General features: G+C 42.5%; 1 protein-coding gene across 2 annotated transcripts; it reads left to right on the top strand.

Moving 5' to 3' along the window:
• The first annotated feature begins 11 nt into the window (after positions 1-11).
• Positions 12-19880, top strand: LOC127048231 (myosin-9-like). 2 transcript variants are annotated; one of them, XM_050947824.1, is made up of 5 exons: positions 12-1154; positions 6422-6588; positions 8360-8498; positions 13368-14057; positions 19729-19880. In XM_050947824.1, the coding sequence occupies exons 1-5, from the start codon at positions 954-956 to the stop codon at positions 19870-19872; spliced, it is 1341 nt and encodes a 446-aa protein (XP_050803781.1). In that variant the 5' UTR covers positions 12-953; the 3' UTR covers positions 19873-19880. The 2 variants fall into 2 exon arrangements, with proteins under 2 accessions (XP_050803781.1, XP_050803780.1); XM_050947823.1 differs by having other exon boundaries at positions 13368-14072.
• The last annotated feature ends 883 nt before the right edge of the window (positions 19881-20763 follow it).

The raw sequence follows: 20763 nt of genomic DNA, 5'->3' as shown, positions 1-20763 counted from the left end.
TGCAGATTTCAACATAGGAAAGGAATAGGAAAGTAGAGGAACGTGAAGGTAAAAGAAATATCTGAAAGGGAATACAAAGAGAAACACAATAGGCTCCTGGGGGAAATAAAGGGAAAGTATAATTACATTAACCACAAAGAAGTAAATATGACACTACCCCAACAGTTAGATAAACACAAATGCTAACATTGACCATTTGAACTAGCAGACAAAATGAAATTACAGATTAAAAATAATCAGATATGGGGAAAGTTGTTAAAGGTGGATAGTGATTAGAATGTCAACAGAGATCCTATATTCAAAGGAAGGAAAATAAATTATAATGCATTATATCAGACCTGGAAAGACAGTATCAAGAAATAGAGGTAGTTCTCATACTTTCTAGCACTTGGGAGGCAGGATGAAAATGATAATGACAAAAAAAACTGATGGAAAGGTATATATGATTGAAGCTGAATACTGGATGTAAAAGAGGACTAGAAATCTCAGAGTAGGAGGATGCACCTAGATATTGGTTGGGCTATGAAATAAGATGAACATAGACTTCAAATGAAGATATCAGTCAGGATTAGCTGCTGAAGAAATCTGAGACTCCAAGAGGCTTATTATGCAAGAAAATCTGGTTTATGTGGGGAGCTAAACAGAAGGAAGATGATTTTTTTTAATGATGCAAAGCACAATTGAATGTATATACAATCAAGCAAGTCAAAGGCATGATCCAATAGGCTGGAAAATTCTGACCCCCTACAGTGTGCATGAATCAAATAGAAAATGGAGTTTAGAGAACGTGTCTTTTTAAACGATAGAGAAATTTCCTATCTAATTTAAAGACTTCAGCAGTGCAGTGATGGAACTTGGAATGAAGATGTCTTCACTGCAAATAGATGTTTAGGTATTAAAAAGGAAGGACATAACTTGACGCTGTAGAAGAAAGCCAATACCTAAAGCAGGTGATGGGGGAAAAAGCAAGGAGAGTACAATTGAAAAGTGCATTTCACATAGAAAAGAAACAGAAACTCTGCTTGTTTATCACCACTTTGGAAATAAACCTAAAAGCACAAGAACAAAACTATCACTCAGCATTTGGTTCAGCAGTAAGTGCTCTGGAAGGACAGGCGGTGGTCTCATTGCAAAGCAGCAAAAGTATGGAACAGGTTTGTTTTTGTACCTTTTAATTCTTGTGTTTTGAATTGATGTGTTATATTTTGCAGCAATGGAATCTGCTGATACAGGTGGAATTTTCTTCATAGAGTTTGTGGCATTTTGTCTTGTCTTATTGCTGGGCTGATGGGATTCATGGTTTCTGAAGTCTGGGATGTTTACTTTCACCTTACTAATCTTTCATAATTGGTATCGCTTGTAGGAATGATAGTCATCATCACTTGTTAACTGATTGTATTAAACCCAGTGCAAAATATATTGGGCCTCCTTGACATCAGTGTAGACACCTCCCCATGGAAATATGCTAAGGCAAGAACGCACTGCATTCTCCGTGATCAGGTGTGAAGCACATGGGTCGGAAGCTGGTAATTCTACTGTTACCTGTGCTGTATATATCCTGCAGGTAAAAGGCTTGAACCACACGTAGCACCCTTGCAAGGTGCTGAATGGCCTCAGTTTGCCAGATGGACCTAAAGTGAGGACATGCAATGCACATACACCAAATTCATGTTAAAAAAATTAGAAGAGGAAAAAAAGAACGCACTCCTATCTAATGCATTCACAAAGCATATCGATGGGATGGGGTACACCTAGAAATCTATTTCTAGTGGACATAGAAATCCAGGTTAGGTTAATCCTCCTCAATCTAAGTATAATTAACTAAGGGAAGTCTTTTCTCTGTCAGATACTTATACAGAGTTGGTAATACTTTTGAAATATGAGCCTTGCACTGAAGTTTGTTCCTACTTATGCAATGGAGTTGTCTGAATTTTATATGATCAATAGTTTGTGTAAATTGCACACCTAGTTGAGGGTTCAAAATTCACAGAGTGAATGTGAACTAAAAATACCAAGTTTTATTAATGGCTGTAATGTATTATTACCCTCTGGCTCCATCCAAGAAAGCATTTAAGCATGTGATTAACTTTAATTACAAAAGTAGTCCCATTGAAACTAATAGAACCACCTGGGTACTTAAAGTTCAAGAAATTGCTTAAGTACTTTGCTGGACTGTGTCCGGAGCACTCAGCACCTTACAGGATCAAGTCATGAATGTACTAGAAGCTTGCTGGTGCTTAGTTCTAGACAGATGCTTCATGATGCTATTTCTATTTAAATATGTTGCATCAGATTTCATTATATTCATACTGATGAATAGAAATTCATTTATTAGCAAGAACATCTAATGGATTTATGTGGATGGAAACAAATGCACAGATTTTTAAATTGACAGTTATATCATGGCCAATCCATCCTCTTCTCCTATATGTGTAGACTACTTTTCACAATACATGATACCCTGTACTAGGAACTTTTTACTCATTGTTTTCATGTTGCCATTTGAGTTACATTTTATGGCAGGACACTAAGGAAAAAATTTTAAAAGACCCTTAATTTGTCCTTCATTTATGCATATAAAATCACTAGTGTGCATAGGTCCATTATCGGCATTTATTATATGTTTCAGTTATATGTCCATTATCAGTTACACCTATACAAACTTATGGAATGCAGTGGAGTTGGACAGATGTCACTAATGGGCCTATGCTGAAGAAGAAATGTGTAAATGAGGATGTAATAGGACCTGAAGAACTTTTAGTACTGTTGTTGATAATGATGAAGTAAAATATGCAGCTTGACTTTCAAAATCCAGGTTGGCTTTGCAGGGCTGGCAGTTAGGAAAAAAATATCAACATGCTTTTACTACAAACCTAGCAAATTGCAGCAGGAAATCATTATGAGTAGGGTGACCATATTTCCCTATGCTGAATATGGGACACCTGGTAAATTTTACTCGTGGTAAAATTTTACACCTGGTAAAATTACTCGTGTTCAAGAGAGTCCAATGGCAATCAATCAAAACCATGCAACATTCAGATAAACATCAAGTTGACTGAGCCCCTGTTAAAAAGAAATACTGCAGCTGGATTCTTTTTATTTACTTTCTTATCTTTATGGCTTTAGGGTTTACATGGGGAGGAGTGATGCACACACACTCCCATAAGCCTCTCTTACATAGAGAGGGTGACTGACCAACCCAATCCGCCCTGCCTGGCATCAGGGGTGGCTCTAGACATTTCACTGCCCCAAGCAGGGCGGCATGCCGCGGGAGGCACTCTGCCGGTCACCAGTCCCGTGGCTCGGGTGGACCTTCCACAGGCGTGCCTGCGGAGGATCCGCTGATCCTGCGGCTCCAATGGACCCTCCACAGACATGCCTGCGGGAGGTCCACCGGAGCCGCCTGCCACCCTTCCAGCGACTGACAGAGCGTCCCCCATGGCATGCCGCCCCAAACACACGCTTGGTGTGCTGCGGTCTGGAGCCACCCTTGCCTGGCGCACTCCACCCTTCATGCCTGGCTGAGCCCCCGGGATGAACTTGTACCTGGTGCTATGTCTTCCTGAAGTAACATGGGGGGCACACAGGGCCACATACCCCCCGCCTCAGATTTCTGCCAGAATGTGGCCAACAGCAGCCTTTTGGCCCTATGCACGGGGCGAGGGGAAGGGACGGGAGCTGCTTCCAGCCACAGAGGAGGAGGATGTGGAAGGGATGACCTGGCCTGTGCCTTTGCAGAGCTCATCTCTCCCCCGACTTCGCTGTGGCTGGAAGCAGATTGTCCCTTCCTGCCTGCACAGTGTTGAAAGGCAACTAACATGTCCAGGCTGCTGCTAGCCAGCGACATAACCCAGCTGCCTCCTGTCCCTTGGCTACAGCATGGGCAGGAAGGGGTTAAGCCTTAAGGATGCACTATGCACCAGGGCTCAGGGAACCTGACTACAGGGGCTTCAGCGAACTAGCCAGAGAGGTGGCTCAGCAGAGGAGGGTGCCTAGGGGACGGAACAGCCTCGCGTTGCCTGGGGGTAGGACGCAGGATGGGTGAGGCAGGTGAAGAGGGTGCTAAACCTCTGCCCAGGGGGCTGCTGTGCAGCCTGCAGGGTGGGGTGTGAACAGGCTGCAAATTGCTTCCCTCCTTCCCCAGCCACTCCAGAGCTTAGCTGAAAGGCGGAGAGGCATCCAGGTGCCAGCGCTGTGCAGGGCTTTGGCACATTCAGGGCTTGGCTCCTCCTGGCTAGTGCTCTGGGCCGGAGGGTCTTGTGCTTTTCCAGGGTGCTGGCCCAACCAGGGGCAGTGAGGGAAGGAGGGAACCTGCTGGCCAGGCTATTGGTGAGCTGAGAGCTCTGAACAGGGGCTGGTTCTCCACACAGCGCTGGGAGCAGGACGCACCTGCTGGGGGGATAGGAAAGAGCAGCCGGCCTGGGGGGTGGGTAAAGGCACAAAGCAGGGAGAGGGCAGCTAGAGGGGGAGCACCTAAAGGGCCGATGGGTGAGCAGCAGAGGCGACATGTTAATTGGAAGCTACCTGGTGCCTGCCTACACTCACCGGCCGCTGCAGCACGCAGCCAGTTCCAGCTGGAAATGGGATGCGGGAGTGGAGCCCTGCTGGCCGAGAGACAGCACACAGTGGGGACTGTGCCAACGCACCAGGAGAGGGAGTGGCCGGCCCTGCATGCTGCAGCTTCTTCCTACCACTAGCCTTGCACACCCACCTCCATAGCCACTGGACCCCACCCCCACACTCACCGCTGGTGGGCAGGTGGCAGCTGAGCAGGGATCTGGACAGCAGCAAGCCCCACCAGTACTGATGAGCGGGAGACAGAAAATATGGGACAATTTGCCCATTTGTAAGAAAAAGTCGGGACACCTGCAGGAGGGCTGAAATACGGGACCATCCCTTAAAAAACAGAACATCTGGTCACCCTAATTATGAAGCAGTAAACATGGAAACCCATGGTGCAAATTTTAACATTTTTCAGAGTGGGACCACACTTTGAGCAATATATAAGCTATTTGTCTTTTGTAGATTAAGGTCCTGATCCTGCTTGTTACAATGTTTGAGGGAACTCCTGTGCCTGAATGGAGCCCCACTGAAATCAGTAGGGCTCTGTGTGGGTGCAGGAACACACACATTCTACTTGCAGGACTTAGATCTAGAATGTAAGCTCTGTTTAGAGTGCTCTTCAGGGCAGGGGCCATCTCTTATATGTTTGTACAATGTCTAGCACAATAACACTGGCTTCTAGGCAATATGAAAATACAATACAATATTAATAGTAATTAATATATTTTCCAAAATTATATACACTGCTGCCTCAATATAACGCTACTTGATATAACATGAATTTGGATATAACGCGGTAAAGCAGTTCTCCAGGGGGGTGGGGCTGCACACTCTGGTGGATCAAAGCAAATTCGATATAATGCAGTTTCACCTAGAACGCTGTAAGATTTTTTTTGGCTCCTGAGGACAGCGTTATATCGAGGTAGAGGTGTACTGGAAATGTGAAGATAAAATCCTGCTAATAAGTAATGGAATTTTTATGTGCATCTTCTCGTACCATCTTGAAAACATTCTTCTTCAGGCTTTTAGCTGCAAGCAAGACTTCCTTGTTTTCCTTCTGTTGCATAGGAGACTTTTTAAAGTTATGAGATGTCTGTATATCAGAAGACTTTAGCCAGTATTTCTCTGGTTGTGTGTGTGTCACTTTATCTCTGTTGTAACATTTTGTGTTCAGAAAACACTTTGGAACACAACTCTATAAAAGACCAAGGTAGAAATACATTTTCACCTTGCACACTTTTAACTATCAATTAAAGATTCTGTATGTTTCTCATAAATATTCATTATTTGCCTTTTGAAGCAGTAAATGCCTCTTCTGCTTACTCTCTGTTTTTCAGCATTCAGACAATCCAGAGAATGACACAGTTGTGCTAGGAGCAAAAGAACTATTGTAAACCCATAAAAGTACTTCATATTGTTATCTTCCTCTGTGTTTATCAGGAAATTATGTCCACTTCAGTCCCAGGTGTGATGCATAATTCCTCCATGAATTTGACTCATAATGTCTTGTATGGTGTTCTCTTTTGCTGTAAACGGAGACTCCCTTCATACATTTTGAATGACTTTTGGGCTAATGAAATGTATGTGGTTCTCTCATGAATAATAAACATGTTCAGTATCAATAAAAGGCATTCATCTGAGCACCACAGAAGCTAAGGCGAGCACTTAAACAACTTCTGAAAAAAGAAAATATTCAGATTGCATTACGAGTGGTGAAACTTAAACAATATATTTTTTACTCATGGAGCCTTCATTTGAAAGAGGACAAGAATTTTGTTATTGTGTTAGAGCACCAAGTAATGAAGGATTTGATGTTCTGAATCTTAATGTTAAAATTGATACTTCCTGGATTTTCCAGGATTTAGAAGATGTAGAGCATGGAAGTACAAGGGAGTCTGAAGGGGCAGTAAACAGTGTTGAAATGGAGACCTTGAATCTCAGAATAAAACAGCTGGAAAAGTCAGAGCAAAAACTGCAAGACATTTTAGAGGACTACACAAAGTCAAATTCTGTACTAGGAGACAGGTAAATGCATTTTTTGTATTTTAGATTTTAAAGCATGTTAAATATGTGCTTTTTTATTGGATGTCATAATATAGCTTAACAGTTCTAGCACGAATGAAAACATGGATTCCAGACTGAATTATCAGATTATAATTCTAATGATCAAAGTCTGTCATTTTATTACATAATTCACACATTCAAGACCACTGGACTTGGTAACATAGTTTATATTTCTTCCTCTTTTCAAAGTGAAAAGTTTATTTTGGAATCAAATAATGGTTGATGTCAATTATGTGTCCATTTGTAATTTTGCTTTGTATTGTCAAACAAAATCAGTAACAGTATTGCTCAAACAAATGACTCCATTAAGCATCAGTTGCCCTAGGTGAATGTTTCTTTATGCATGGCAATAGTGCTATTCAAAGCAAAGATAGAAGATATATAGGTAGGTTCAAAAGGACATTCAAAGATAATTGCCTGCATCAGTATATTTAATTTGTTTATTACCAAAGGTCTCCTCCTGTACAGTGTGCACACAAATAAAGACAGTCTGTGGCCTGAAGATCTTGCAGGATACACAGAGAAAGCTAGAGGAGGGCAGGACTTTGTAAGGTTGTTTGTCTGAGGAGTGTATAGTTATTTTAAACATATGCTTTGTGGAAGAAGTGGGGTTTCCAAGAGAGACTTGCAGAACAAGAGGCTGGTGACTTGGCATATTAGATTAGAAAGGGCCCTTCACTCCTGGAAGACTGTATGGTAAAATGTATGGAGATGGGATTGAGAAGAGGAGAGGAATGGGGCCTCATTGTGGGAGGACATAACAAGGAGACAAAATCTAAGGTAGGATACAGGCTGGCAGAAGATGAGGTGGGTATCGGTGAGGCTGGCGAAAAGGAGGTTGTGCTATTTTTAAGACAGGAGATGATCAGAGACTAGAAAAGCATTTTTGTCCATAAGCCAGAGGAAGATTTGGGTTTTAGAAGTGTTTAGAATGTGGAGAAGATTTGGGTATGGCCTGTCTGAGAGAGAGGAGTCTAAGCTGGCTCCCATGTTGTGAGCTTAGGCTACAGAGAGGTTACTAACAAGGAAAGGAACATATTTTGTGCTAAATCTCAGTTTTATTGTCAAAAGCCAAAGCAGATGGGTATAAGTCATAGCAAGCTTTAATGTCCAGTATGAAAGATACCTTACAAGAGATGTTACATGGCAGTACGTCTTGCATTAAGCCAGCATAACTCATGGTGGAGTACTTCCTATTGGTTTTCTAAACAGGAGGAATATATGATGTTACTGTTGCTGATGGTAACATTTGCATTCATCAGTCATGGGTCTAGCAGAATCCTGGTGTCAGATAACCATGTCTCTTTTGGCTACAAAGTATGCCCAGTTATGATAGGTGTCAATTTTGTATGCCACAACGGGCTGCCATAAACCACTAATGAAAAGCTTCTGTTTGCTTATACATTTCAAACCACAAGTATCCTTTCCTCCTTGTGCATCTCTGCATCCCAGAGAAAGATTAAATGTAGATATTTACAATTAAGTGGAGCCATAAAGGCCTTTGAGATTTTCCAGTGAAATGTGCTACATACATGCAAACACTATTTAAAATTATTTGTTAATTAGTTATCAATGATCAGTTATTAACTATCAATTATCAGTGGTATAGTGTTGATTACTATTACTGTTGTGAGAGAAAAGAGTGTAAATAGAGAATTGATGATAGATTATTCTCTTGAAACAATATTGTGAGGTATTGATTCAGAAGCAATCCTATTTTTCAATGATGTAGAGCAAAGGAGCTGGAACGGTCACAGAAGAAACTTTTTGAAACAGTTGACCAATTGAATGCAAAGCTACAGCAGGTAGAAAATGCAAACCTACGTGTTAAAGGGAAGCTCCGAAACCTTCAGGTGGAACTGACAGATTTGGTAAGTTGGATATTGTTTAAATGAAATGCTTTCGCTTATCTCCATGTGGATGACTTGCAAATCAATCTCTCTTCCGCTAAACTGTCTCCTTTCATTGGTTCTCGCATCTCAGCCTGTCTGGCTCACATGTCTTTGATGACTTGTCATCTTAAACTGGATCAGCACTCCTTCCACTTCCCCACTTTTCTGTCATTTCTGACAACACCACCGTCTTCCCATCACTTATGTCTACAATCTCTGGGGTACCTTTGATTCCTCCTTCTCCCTTGTCCCAGATGTCCAGGGCAACATGAGTATATTTCCTTTTCATCAGCAGTTACAACTGCAGCATTTTCATTTGGAGCTCATTAATGTAGTGAAAGGCAGTGTAGCATAGTATACCTGTAGTTGTCGGCAGCTCTCTCTCGATACAAGGATGATGTCTGCCAGGTGGAAAAAAGTCATTGATGAGACTTAAAATGGCTGCTCTCTGGGTTTTCCCACATCTATGACAGGTGGTTGCTTGGAGAGAGCACAACCTCTGGCCGGGATGCTGTACACTTTCCTTCCTCCTCTACCATTTCTCAGCCTCTTGAGTAAGGCAATTCTCTTCAAACTGGGCTGAGGCTTGATGTATGATGCGACACCTTTGCAGTCTATTGCCAGCCAGCTCTTCCCAATTTGTGGGAACAACGCCATCCTTCTTAAGATATACTTTCGGGTTGTTCTTGTTGTGTTTCCTCTGTCCCCCATGAGTGCTCTTACTCTGACTAAGTTAAGAAAAGTGGACTTGCTTCAGAAGACGAGTACTAGCTTGCACACAATGGCCAGCCCAGAAAAATTGATGTTTCATAATCTTCACCTCAATACTGGTTATGTTAGCTGAAGAGAGAACTCTGGCATTGGTGCTATGATCGTCCCTTCTGATAAGGAGAATCATCCTAAGGCAGCGCTGGTGGTACCACTCCAGACACTTAAAATGACTTCAATATGTCACCCATGTCTCGCACCCATAAAGAAGTGTGAGGATGACTACTGCATTGTAGACCAGGGTCTTAGTTTCCATCCACAGATCTCTGTCAATAAAGACATGATAAAGCAACTTTCTGAAGGATGTGCTGGCACAACGGATCCTATGTTTGGTTGCTATTTCGAGATTGGCTGTATGGGAGAGGTGGCTACCAAAGTAAGAGAAATGCTCAACATTTTCCAGGAGTTCACTACTGATAACAATTTGTGGGAGAATGGGGGGCAACTTGTGCTGTGGCAGGCTGGGTGGAGCATCTTAGTCTTCCCAATGTTGAGGGAAAGCCCCAGGCTATGATAACCCTCTGAGAAAAGATTTAGAGTGGATTGCAAGTCAGATGCCTGGGTGGATTGTTGCATGACAGATCCAAGAGAAATGTAGAGAACACCACCAGCCATTGTTTATGGCATTTATTGACCTAACTAAGGCCTTTGATTCCATTAATTGTGAGGTGTTATGGAAGGTGCTGTCTAGGTTCAGTTGTCCATTGAAGCTCATTTGCATTCTCAGGGTACTCTGTGATGGAATAAGCACCACTGTCCTTTGTAATGGGTTGGAGACAGACCTGTTCACCATCTGTGCTGGTGTTAAGCAGGACTGTGTTATTGACCCAACCCTTTTTTCCATCTGTCTTGCAGTGATCTTGATTCTTATTGGGGATCACATTTCTTCTGGAATTGGGATTGAGTATTGCATGGATGGCCAGTTCTTCAACCTGTGGCATCTTCATTCTAAAACTAAGGTCACCAGGACTGTTATTACTGACCTTCAGTATGCTGATGAGTGTGCTATCCTTGCGCACACGGAAGCACACTTCTAGTACTGCTGTAGAGTCTCAGTATTGCTTCACATCACTTCTCAACTCCTTTTTCCATTTACCCAGGATTAGAGGTGCCCATGATTCTTTGACACTTCTTCTGGTCCCTGGAACAGGTTCATAGGAATTGGAGTTCCAGTCCTTTTCTCTTCAAACGTCTCTTGACAGACTCTTTCTATCCCATCCTTAGTTTTCCACATCCTTTCTCGCTGTCCTCTTCCTCCCTGCTTTCTTTGCTGATCGTTCTTCTCCCATTCTTATCACATGTCCAGCCCATCTCAAAGGTGTGCTCTCCAGCCTGTCTTTGAGGGTCCCAAGTTTATCTTCCCCATAATTTCTTCCATATGCACTCTGTTTACCCTCCCCTCACCTGCCATTCTTCTAAGTATATTTTCTATTACCTGTATCTTCTTTTCTTCCATCTCTTTGAGACCTTCTATAGAGCAGGCTGGGACAAACACTCACAGCATGCACTTTTCCTTTCAGTTTATTACTTAATTGCCAGTCCCATAATACTCCTGCTATCTTTTTTACTTTCACACATTCACATTAGATTCTTCTTTTCAATTCTCCAGCTCTCCATCTGATGCCACTAAGTGTACTGCCCAAGTACACCAATTATTTTTTCTGATTCAGCTTTTCTCCTGATACTTCAATCAACAGCTCTTCTTCCACCTTCCAAGCTTACATAACTTCAGTTTTCTTGGGCCAGTTTGTCACCGTTACTTGGAAGATGGCGAATCAGTTACCCCAGACAAGGTAGCATGTTTTAAACGACCCATGCCATCTGAATTGAGAGCTATTTCGTGTTCTGAGGGCAAAAGCTGCCCTAGCCTAATTGTCCCTTTGCTTAGGTAGGCATTGGCATTTTTATAGAGTTTATTGCTTATACTGGTGAACACTTGGTCTCCAAAGCCGTATTTGCCGCTTAATGAGTGCTCCTGCTCTCTACCAAGCAGTGGTTACAGTTGGGGTTTTCCCTTCATGGGAGCTGAGACCACAGCAGCATTATTCAAACTCCTCCAGCACTTTTAGAGTATAGTGTCTCAGTATAACAGATAGTATTACATTCAGTAATTTCTAAATCAGCCAGTTTAGAACTAAATTATATTTTTCAGAATTTATCTAAAAGTTCCTGTTCTCTCATCAGAAAGTAATTTCGTTTAAACCTAATAGTCTGATCCTGCCTGACACAGCATGACTTTCATGCTTAGTGTTAATCTCATTACTGTACTTTTGTTTCATCAGTAAGCCCCCTAAAAATCAATAGATTGGAGTGTAAAAACACTGAGCTGAAACAGTACTTAATGGGATACTGCAAATGCCTCAGTGAGACCTTCTCTGTGCTTCAGTGTCTGCTGAAAAATTCCCAAGTTTGCATTATGTTATTTGATGACCTTTAGTTGGTTCAGGGCTAATTAATAAAATAAGAAATGTTTGTTTTTCTTTCATCGGACACATTTGGACTTTATATCACGACCCACACATTCATGTAATGTGATTCATCTGAAAATGAAAATTATCCATATTCATTTACATGTGGAACACTCTCTGTGATCTGACTATTAAGGCCCACTGCCCTTTCCTTCTTCACATGTCTTCCACATAACCAGGGGCCCTGTAATAACAGAGCTAATTAATGATGGCTAAATTAGAGGGCAAATGGGTTAACTGACTCTTATGATTATATAAATTCTGATTCATATATTTCATTATGCCTCTTCCCTCCACATATGTCGATTGTAAGCTTTTTGAGACTGAAACTGTTTTTTCACATGTGTTTGAAGAGCACCTAGTACAGAGGTCTCAAACTCAATTTACCTTAGGGCCAGTGCAGTCCTCAAACACTCCTAGCTGGCCAATAATGTCACTCATGCCTCCCAGAACCTGCCCCCCACAACTCCACCCCCTACTTGCCTAAGGCTTTGGGAGGGAGTTTGAGTGGGGGAGGGGGTCTGGAGTAGGGGATTGGCATACAGGGTGCAGGCTCTGGGAGGGAGCTTGGGTGCAGAAGGGATGAGAAGTTGGGCTCTAGGAGGGAGTTTGAGTGGGGGAGGGGGTCAGGGGTGCAGGCTGTGGGATGGAGTTTGGGTGCTGGGTACAGGTTCTGGGCTGGGGCAGATGGTGGGGGTGTGGGAGAAAGGGTGGGGTTGCAAGATCTGGGATGGGGGAGGGGTGCAGGCTCCTGGAGGGAGTTTGGGACTGAGGGGTGTGTGGTGAGAGGGTGCAGGCTCTGGGAGAGACTTTAGGGATGGGAGGGGGATATGTGGGAAGGGAGATGCGGCACTTACCTGGGGCTCCAAGACAGGGAAGGCTGGAGGGTCTCCGCGAACTGCTGCCCTCAGGCACCACCCCCACAGCTTCTCATTGGCCGCAGGGACACTTGGGCCAGAGGCTGTGCTGCTGGTGGTGGATGGGGCCCCAGGCCATTTTAAATCGCCTGGGGGATGCATGGAGGGTGGAGCTCCCGGGGGTGGCAGGCAGGGTCAAGGGAGAGACCCAGCTCCAAAATTGCTGGAGCCCTGCAGGCCACTTTGGGGAGGTTCTCAGGCTGCAGGTGGCCTGTGGGCCGGAACTTTGAGACTCCTGACCTAGTACAATGTGACTAAGAACCTAATTGTGACCTCTGGACACTACTACAGTATAAATATTAAACAATAATATGTTGTATAGTTAGGAACTGATTATATGCGTTTTAGTCCATAAAAGGATTTTGATTTGATGAGTATCCTACATTATGCAAAATGAACTAAAATACTAAATATCAAAGCAAACATGGTTTTTAATTGAGATGCGTTGGTGGTGGCTGAAGCGATAAGGTAATGGGCCAAATTCTGCTCTGACCTCCACATAATATAGTCCTATTGATTTCTGAAAAGTTTTTGTTCATATTATTCCTGGGCTTTGGCCATATGATAGTTCAGAAGAGATGGGCAAAATTATTGCTCAATTAAGAAAAGGAAAAAATATTGTGAAAAGAGATTCTGAATCATAGATGTGTGTCTATTGTTGTTTTCATTCCCATACTAATCCCTGAAACTTGCAGGTTCAAAGACAAGAAAAGGCAGAAAGAAAACAAAAAGAAAAGCTATGGCGACTTCAGGGCCAGTTGAAGACAAAAGAGGATGAAGTAAAGAGTCAGTCAGCATATTTTGAGCACTACAAACAAAAGCAGAAGCAGAAGACAGCAGTGTTGAGAGAACAGGAGTTGTCCCTTCGGGGTCATGTGTCCAGGCTGGAAAAGGAAGTCCTAGATCTCAATGCCACTACAGCTTTTCTGTTCTCTGAGCTAGGAGAGGGAACTGTACAATATCTCCGATGCAAACTGGAAGCAGTATTCAGTGGAATTCAGGGATCTTTGCACTTTGATATGAATATAACTAAAATAAAAAGTCTTATTGAAGATGTGGATCATTACATGAAAAGCCACCTACGGACACTGCAGCAAAATCTGAAGAGGTTACGGGAAAAAGAAGAAGGTAATATTAGAGAACAAGCAGACCTACTAACTAAACTTCAGCACTCCCAGAGCAACGAAGACTTCCTGACAAGGAAATTTGAGGAATCTTGCTGTCGTGTTTATGAGCTGAAATTGTCTGAGATTGGCCTTCAGGAGCAAGTGGAGGAACTTATAGAAGAAAACAGCACTTTAAAGGACAAACTGGAGGCAAAGTTACCAAAAGAAGCAGAAAAGGAGCTATTGCCTGCAGGAATGGAAAATGGAGAAAATAAAGCTGTAAGTGGTAACTGGGTAAGGGAATGTAATACAGAATGTGGTTAACTTTTACTTTTATGCTCAATAGGGAGCGGTGTGAAAGAGAGCCCCTCATGTTCAAGAATTACCTAACTGCATGTGTCTCTTGATAGTTCTGGGCCTGCGGGATGAATGGTTATCATTTCTACTTGAGTGGGAAGCATCACTCTTCTGCTCACTGCTGCAACTTTGGGCCTTAAAGTAATATTTTACATCATTTCTTGACTTCTGCTATTACAAGGGAGAGTAAAAGGCAGAGAAACTTGAAAGCCAATGTGTCGCTTCCTTGGTACATTGTTAGAGGGGCAGAGAGGCACTCAGACACGGATAATGAAGTGTGCCATGGAGGAACTGTTGATTTAAAGTAGGTAGAGAAAGGAGGTCTGTATGGCTGAGACTGGGAGAATGCATGTTTTACAGTTCGGGGCAACTGCATCTGTTCTCCCGCTCTGTGGTACAGCGAGAGCACCGCTCTCAGGCCTCCCTGGCTGTCACATCTCATAGGTAGAGATTCACATCTCTCTCTGCCTTTTGAATGGTGTATCTCCAGACTGAACAGTTCCTTACCCTCACTGTGTTACTCCAGCAAAGGACAGGCTTCTAAGCAAGCTTCTTTTGCCTTCTTTTCAAAGACTAAATACCAGCGTGATTGCCCACAGTTATAAGTTACCGTCCAGAACTTCCTGTGCAAGCCTTTTTTATTCTTAAGGTTAAAGCACTACAGAGAAACCATACTGAAAATAATAAAAGAACCTACTTACCAGATGTCACATCAACCCTAATACGGAAGGAATAATCCTTCAAAACCCAACCCAAGGGTTTTCTTTGTAGTTTCAAGCTAATCTCAGCTTCCGATCAGAACAGCACACTTGTTACATATTTAGTCTGCCCTTCCTACAATTTTGGGGTCTCCAATTTGGAGTTTCCAGGATCAGGTAATTAACAGATAATTGGTTTCCCTCTCCCGGACGGAGCTTCGAAAGGATGCATTTGAAGTGTATTTGCCCTCCCCTGACCCTCAGATATTTTCTAGGAAATTGACTATACACACATTGTCCCTAGTAGTTCTTTGAGGTTCCTCATGTCTCTCAGAGATTGTATTAATTCTGTCTTCCAGCTAAGAAAGTTCCATGCAAATCCATGATAGTACATAAACATTTGCATTTTTAATACAACAAACTTAATTTAATAAGGTAGGATTTTGTCAGTCTGTCACAGCATGTTTGAAAATTGAGTTAGGAAAAAATATCTGTAAAGTTGTTAAGGTCTGAGCTTTGGTTTTCTGTTAGCGTTGGTCACAAAAGTTAAAGCTGCCTCAGACACAGGAAGCCCATCTCTTTCTCCAGCTTTTTAAAATACAATGCAGGGTGTATAAAAGGAGAACTTGAAGGACAATTTTGTTGCCTTATCTCTGGGCTAACAACAAGGGTGCCTTCATGGTTTTATTAGTAAGAAATAATAATGCTCAATTTTCTTCTTCCTTTGAAGTACACCTCTACCCCAATATAATGTGACCCGATATAACATGAATTCGGATATAATGCAGTAAAGCAGCACTCTGGGGAGGCGGGGCTGCGCGCTCTGTCGGATCAAAGCAAGTTTGATATAACGCAGTTTCACCTATAACACAGTAAGATTTTTTGGCTCCCGAGGACAGCGTTATATCAGGATAGAGGTGTACCACCTTTGTAGTGTGTGCCTGGGAAGAGGTTAACTTGCCCTTGAACCTATTGCAGGATAATGAGATTTATCTTGTCCTGTGGTTACTGTAGTCAGCTGATAAATTTAACAAAAAAAATTCCGACTTCTCAGTATTCAGTAGAATAGTTACTTGTTTGAGGCAATTGGATTTGTTGACCCTCTCCCTAACTCTCTGCCAAAGCTTTGTTTCAAAGGCTTCAGTGGGCCCAGTGTTCATTTAGGACCAGATCCTGCCATCCCTATTGAGGCAGAAACTCCGACAGAAGTCCAGTGTTTTCCAAGTATTGAAGCCAGTAGGAGTTTTGCCTGAAAAAGGAGTTGGAGGACAATACTTACCTTTGCATAAGTATGGTGCTGTTAGGCTAATAAGAACAGTTAGGGACATAACCAAAGAAGAGAGTGAAGTCTATTTACTGCGGAGATGTGCCTCACATTGGAACGGGGCAATGTGGGCTTGTTTCTTTGTGTCAGTGCAAGTTATCACTTGCCAAGAAGTCTTGTGGAAACAGTGACATCCAATTACTAGAGGCTGATGTGGTATATTGTGTAAAATCTCATCTCACACTGAGTATCTAAAGAAGCAATGTGCCGTAACGCTGTACTATATTTGGGTGTGATGGTGTTTGAACTATAACACGGGAATTTAATTATCTTGCAGGTTAGCCCTGCACACCAATTATCTCTTGGGCAGGCTTCAGATACTCCAGGCTTTTTAACACTTGAAGTTTTAAAAAAATACGGTTTTTTTTTTGAAAGTGCACTTTGTTTTACATTGTTAGCTGGGCTTCATTGAAACATATTTATTAATATTTATATTACATACACACCTGAAGGCCCCAACTGAGACTGGAACCCTATAGTGCTATAGTACACACATTAAGGAGCAATTTTTGGCCTGGAGAATTTACTCTCTAAATAGATAAGGCAGATAAAGATCCAGATAAAGGAAGTATTTATTCTCTCTATTTTACAGAAGGGAAACCAAGAGGATAGGAGACTAGCCCAAGGTGACACACATGAATCAAATCCAAATCTTCTGAGTCCCACCCCAGTGCCTTAACCTCACGACCATTTTTCCTCTCATATTAATAACTCCTTTTTGACAGGTTTTTGATTGGGACTAATAGGGGAGGGATAGCTCAGTGGCTTGAGCATTGGCCTGCTAAACCCAGGGTTGTGAGCTCAATCCTTGAGGGGGCTACTTAGGGATCTGGGGCAAAAGTCAGTACTTGGTCCTGCTAGTGAAGGCAGGGGGCTGGACTCGATGACCTTTCAGGGTCCCTTCCAGCTCTATGAGACAGGTATATCTCCATATATTATAATATATAGCCTTGTATTGTAGGAAGAAGTCAAGACCCAAGGAACAGAACTATTGGTATCCTTCAGTGTGCAAAGTGTCCTTAAATACATTGATTGATTGATTTACACAGCATACTTCTTTCTGTTTGATAGACTGTTGAATCCCTTAAATGACATGTCAAACAGCAACAACAGCACCACATGTAATTTTCTGGATTGGTAGTTATATTTTTTCTCTTTTGTAAAACATTAATGAGAATTATTCTAGCATGAAACGTTACTTTAGGATACTGAGGCACAGCTTTAAGCTGTGTATAGTAAAAGGAGGAGGGAGACCTCCAGTGGTATATTGTAGTACTGCTGATGGTTCCCACCCCCTACCCCCCTGTATTTCAGTAGGGTTCACTGATCTTCTCATTGCACTGGTCTTGTAGTATCCAAGATGGAGAACTTGCGAAGTGTCATGATTTACATGTTAATCTCATTAGTGTCCCATCATTACTGTAAAATGACAAACAGTATGAAATATAAAAAGGAGGATTTTAAAGTTTGGTAACTTTTCAGCCAGTCCATGCGATTAATCATTATTTAATACTTGTTATTGAAGCAAATGGGAACATTTGACTGTTCTTCACTCAGAGAGGAAATGTGCCTACATACATATATCATAGTAAGGCATAAAGGATGGTAAAGATATCAGTAAAAGCATCAAGCAATAGGCATGTCTACACTCCTTGAAAGCTAGTATAATTGCTAAACTTCTTCATGCAATATTACTGAATTAGGCCCTGGTCCTGCAGTGAGCTCCACGTGGGTCCAGGTTCTAATCATGCAAAGCTCATTGAAAGGTCTGGATTCTTATGTAGCACTCTCAGAGATATGAGCAGGGCACTGAGCTCAGCTCGGCTGCGTTTTCCCCAGTGTGCACATGAACAACAAATTTTGGACAGGCAACTGACTGAAAACATCAGTTCCTTTGCTAATTAGGTATTGTGACAAAGTTCCTCCTCTACCTTGGTGGGTCCTGCGCTTATTGGCAGATTTGCTCACCTCAGTGATCTCCCCCACAGTCTGGATCAACTCCTCCTGTGTCTGATCAGAAGTTGAGAGGTTTGGGGGGAACCCGGGCCCGCCCTTTACTCCAGGTTCCAGCCCAGAGCCCTATGGATTTGCAGCTGTCTATAGTGCCTCTTGTAACAGCTGTGTGACGGCTACACCTCCCTGGGCTACTTCCCCAAGGCCTCCTCCAAACACCTTCTTTATCCTCACCACAGGACCTTCCTCCTGGTGTCTGATAACGCTTGTACTCCTTAGTCCTCCAGCAGCACACCCTCTCACTCTCAGCTCCTTGTGTCTCTTGCTCCCAGCTCCTCATACGCACTTCCTCTCCTCTGGCTCCTTTCCATCTGACTGGAGAGAGCTCTTTTTAAAACCGAGGTGCCCTGATTAGCCTGTCTTGATTGGCTGCAGGTGTTCTAATCAGCCTGTCTGCCTTAATTGGTTCTAGCAAGTTCCTGACTACTCTAGTGCAGACCCTGCTCTGGTCACTCAGGGAACAGAAAACTACTCACTCGGTGACCAGTATATTTGGCCTCTACCAGACCTGCACCCCACTGGCCTGGGTCTGTCACAATATTCACAAGAAATAAAGATCAGAGCCCAGGTGAATGGATGGAATGAGGGAGAAGGATGTGGGCAGGGACAGCTGAATTTATTTGCTAGGCAATGTAATTCCATAATATATATTTTCATGTAACAATCTATGGTGTCACAGCATTTTCTATTATATCACTGCTGTGTAGCCATCTTATCTTTTGGATTATTTCCTTATAAAGTATGGACAATGTGACACTGCCTAGTAGTATTTAGACATGAAAAGTCACCCTGAAATTTAGAAAAACAAGGTTTAATTTTTTTTAAAAAGTTGCCTGATGTATTTTTCTGAATTTACCAAATAACTTCAAAATTCCTGCATTGTCACACACATCTGTGAACACTTCTGTTCTGAAATGAATGGAAATTTCTGTAATTCAATACCTATCTCCTGTGCAAGTCATTTAAATGGCTCTCCTCTGCTGTTGTACTCTGCCATGAGGGGTGCACGATCAGAAAGGCACAATTCCTTCTATGCTCTCCTTCCTCCCTAGGGTTAGTAATTTGCTGCTGGTTTACCACCTCTGCTGCACTAGTACGATTGCTCTCATCCAAGTTAAATGCATAATTAAATAGTTTCTTATGTCTTGGAAAGGAAGAATGGTCTTTGTGGTCTTTACAGGATTGCGAGTCACAGAACTGGGTTCTACTCCCAACTCCTTCAAACAATTGCTATGAACTTGGGCAAGTCTCTTAGCTGCTATGTGCCTTAGTTTCCCCATGCATAAAATCAGGCTAATACCAACCTCCACTTTCTTTGCACGTTTATAAAGCATGCTGAAAACATTAGATGGAAGGTGCTATAGAAAAGAAAATATTTATTGTTACAAAGTGTGATTGGTTGGGAAGCAGAACTTGGGATTGGGAAAAAAAATATAAGGAACACAATAAAGAAAATTGTGCAGAGTTTGTGATATATTACTAAAATTCCTAGTTTTGTTAAACTATTATTTCCTTTCCTCATTTTTCCCCCATTAAGAATGCTGACCTATTTTTTCAGGGTGAGCAGCTAAATCTGAAGAAGGAGGCAGTCTTGGATCCAGTCAGAAACAAAGCTAGTCAAACTCCATCTTTTCTACAACATACCAAACAGTCTCATACAACAGCAAGTAGGAATTCTGTTTTATTTCAGATGCACTGCTAGTTATGGAAGTGGTTCATTAAGGGTGCATATATATGTGTCTAAGGGGATGTTTGGATTTATCAGATGTATGTGGTCTGCTGACGTGCTATTGTGAACTCTGGTCCCAACATATCTCATAAACTGAAGAGAGTTGGGCTTTGGTAGTACAGGGAAACCCCACTATAACGCGTCCCGCAATAACGTGAATTCGGATATAACGCGATCATAAGGTGTGATCATAAGGTGGCTCTGGCCGCCCCAAGCGAAAGAGAAAAAAAAAGCGGCCGAAGTGCTGCGGAAATGCAAAAAAGAAAAAAAAAGAAAAAAGAAAAAAAATGGCCAGAGCACCGCCGAAACGCAAAAAAGAAAAAAGAAAAAAAAGAGGCTGGAGCGCCACCGAAGGAAAAAAAACAAAAAAAAAAAATGGAATGTGCCTTCCCCACTGCCTCTTCTGCCCTACCCCCACTTTTTCTTTCGGCGAGAAGAGCCATTCTCCTCCCCAGCTGTTCCTCGCTCTTCCTCTGCCCCTTGCACATCTCCCCTGCTCTCCCCAAGTGTTTCCCTCTCTCGCTGCATGGCTGAGAGCCCCCGCTGCTGGAGCTGTACCCTTTCAGTTACTGTTGTGGGCAGTTCGCAAACACAAGTCATTTTCTGCCCAAAAGAAATTGACCGGCTTGAAACTGACCGGCTTGAAATGGTAAACCTTGCTATACTGCGACCCCGCATTTATCGCGATCAAATTTTTTTGGACCCCAATCATCGTGTTATAGTGGGGTTTCACTGTACTTGAATGTGAAACCTCTGAGGAAAAGCCTAGGAGCTGCAAGAAGTTGTAGAAGTGATTCATTATGAGACACGTCTCCCTGTAAGTCACTACTGAACCAGTGTTGCAGTGTAGTATTTGTGTGTGCT

This window comes from Gopherus flavomarginatus, chromosome 3 (assembly GCF_025201925.1).
Source record: "Gopherus flavomarginatus isolate rGopFla2 chromosome 3, rGopFla2.mat.asm, whole genome shotgun sequence".
Classification (NCBI taxonomy): domain Eukaryota; kingdom Metazoa; phylum Chordata; order Testudines; family Testudinidae; genus Gopherus; species Gopherus flavomarginatus.
The sequence above is the reverse complement of the archived record's forward strand: the minus strand, read 5'-3'. Positions and strand labels throughout refer to the sequence as shown.